The following is a 2,738-nucleotide window of genomic DNA, read 5'->3' as shown; positions in this document are numbered from 1 at the left end:
AAGTATGGACTATTTCTTCACGAAAATTAATTGTCGTATAATTGTCTCTCTATTTCTATATTATCTGTATAACTTATTTTCATAATATTTATATAATTTCTGGATATATTTCAAAATAGGGTTCAACCCCGATTGCCTGGAATAAAATAATAATTTATTCCAGGCATTCTGATGGCTCTAAGTTACTCTACTAAGGTTAAGTTTGAACACAGAGAGTGATTTTAAGCATCCCTAATATATAACAGAATATTGATCTTTTGGTTTCCATTTTTTGCCAATAATAACCCTATAAATAATAGGGTAAAAAAATAAGGACATATATATGAACACATCTATTAATAAAATAAATAACAATAAATAAAACTGCTACTAATCCTAAGGCTGGTACTGCGGTTGTAATCCCAAAGGCAACGGCTGATCCGAGAAACTTCGTCCATAACCCGAATGCCCTCCGTGTCCGTAATCTTCATGCGAGGTCGAATGGGAGTGTGAGGAGGTATAAACCGGTTTGGCGACAACCTCGTACGTGGTTTTCCCTCCCCCGCCCATTCCCTTTAAACCGGCCAGGGCGGATAACATCAAGGACATCAAGGCAGCCATAAGGGCTTTACCTGCGATGGCAGCTAATCCACCTAGAGCCAAAGCCATCAGTGTACCTTTCATCATAGCTCCTGCTGCCAGAAGGTATCCCAGTCCACCTCCTTTGCCTCCCCCAAGTCCACCACCTCCTTTTCTGGCCGAAACACCCTCGTCATTCCAAAGTTTCAACTTAATCGAATGATTGCTGATGAATCCGGTGAGTTTTCGCATAAGGAAAACGTCCAGTCTGGCCTCAGGATCGTTGGGAAAGTCCCTTGCCAAGTCCGCGACTATGTCAGCAGTACTCGATCTCGCCCCATTGGAATTTTCGCGCACCAAAGACACACCTGGGATCAAACTGTAATTATCCTCTTCGTTAAGCTTCTCCACCCAAGACACGATATCCAATTTTAAGCAAGTTAAAGTGTATGCGACGTCACAGTTTTTCGAAAACGACTTTTTAAATTCACTTTTGTTCTCGTTACCCGCCACCGTGACCGTTAGGAGTGCGAAGAATGTGCAGAGCACGTGCTGCCTTGATGCCATTGTGAGTCTGTATGGTCTCCAAATGGAGTTGACGGTACTTTATATAGCAGAAAAGTGTGATTTGAGCAAAAAATGCACCGCAGATATCAAATTTAAGTTTGTTACCGCCAGATGAATCTCGAATAAATGGAGCAATAAGTGATTAAAGAACAAAAAGCGTGAAATGGTAAATATAGCGAGAACGATGCCATTGATTGGTCGATCGATGGAGAAAAGTTCACCGCAAATCGTTTTTTTTTGAGTCGATTGATGGTTTATGTAGTAAAAGTTGAAAATTGTATGATTTCGTGCCCTGGTCTGATTTTTATGTGATCTAAAATTAATTTTACGCACCGACTGATGCTTGGATCACAGTCGTCTACGGTCTTTTCGAGCAGTAGTTTTGATTTTGGAGTAAGTAATTTTTTTAATTTATATAAAAGAATTCTTGTCAGTTTATCTAAAGCTCGATGCAACTCTGACAACAAATTTTAATGTTTTTGTTTTCTGTAAAGTTTTATTTTATTATATTTAAAAACTGCAATTTATTTAATAAATAATATGTTCACAATATTTAATATTTTGAGTTGCTTAATTAATCAAAAATTATTAAATATTTATACTTCGCTATGGTCAATTAGCCCAGTTTTCTTACAAAATAATAATGGTAATATAGAGACTTATTCTATTAGGCATTTTGTTTACTCTGAACTCAAGAGTCTTTCAATAATTGGAACTACTTTTTTATTGTACTCCATGCTTTCAAATTTATCTGATATGTCTTTTTAGTACTTTCAGGCTTATTTTAGGCATTTCATTGAAGTATTGTCACTTCGAGTATTTAAAACTCAATACTGTTCATTACTGAGAGCTTTAAAAAACTTATTCAATAGTCTAATGACAAACATATCAATTAAATTGTAAATTAAAAAAAAGTTACTCTCTCAAATAAAGCTATTTATAAATCTATTAGAGTATTTTCTAATCTATTAGGCAAAGATTGAGATTTAACACCCATTATGAGAAAATTAAGCTTACAATTAGATAAATTTTGAAAATTAAAATTATTAGATGTAATTTAACTATAAGGAGCTTTTATGCTTATAAATTAAATCTAATATTACTTTGTAGCAGTTAAATACAAGAATTTATTATCTTGCAATAAAAGGAATGTATAAAAAAGTATAAAATACTGGAGTTATTTTTAGTTAACCCTGATTCATTAGAGACCATAATCGAGTAAGTCGGTTTAGTAGAACGTGAGTTATAGTCCAGTAAACTCAAAACTTGTTTTTGTTTTGCTATACCGGGACCTTACCTACAAAAACTTAAATAAAAAATTATTTAATAAGCGAATTTGAATGAAATTTTATAGACTAGTTAAAGAAAGTCCCAAAATTCATTTAAGATCATAATCAGATAAATCAGTTAAATAAAACGCGAGTTATAGGCCCGTAAACTTAAAACAATTTTGTTTCGCTACACAGGGACCTTACCTACAAAAATTTGAATAAAAAATTATTTATTAAGGGATTTTAAAGAAACCTAAACAGGAACGTTAAATGAAGTCCGAGTATTCATTGAAAATTATAACTAAGTAAATCACTTTATTAAAATGCGACTTGTAAGACAGT

The 2,738-nt window shown here is 33.6% G+C and overlaps 1 protein-coding gene across 1 annotated transcript; it reads right to left on the bottom strand.

The window, feature by feature from the left end:
• Window positions 1-346: 346 nt before the first annotated feature.
• On the bottom strand, window positions 347-1,125 carry LOC126741923 (uncharacterized). Its single transcript, XM_050448400.1, has one exon. It carries the CDS (start codon window positions 1,123-1,125, stop codon window positions 376-378), a length of 750 nt encoding a protein of 249 aa, XP_050304357.1. The 3' UTR covers window positions 347-375.
• Window positions 1,126-2,738: the final 1,613 nt, after the last annotated feature.

Source organism: Anthonomus grandis, chromosome 11 (assembly GCF_022605725.1).
Source record: "Anthonomus grandis grandis chromosome 11, icAntGran1.3, whole genome shotgun sequence".
Lineage (NCBI taxonomy): Eukaryota > Metazoa > Arthropoda > Insecta > Coleoptera > Curculionidae > Anthonomus > Anthonomus grandis.
This window is presented reverse-complemented; position numbering and strand designations above follow the sequence as displayed.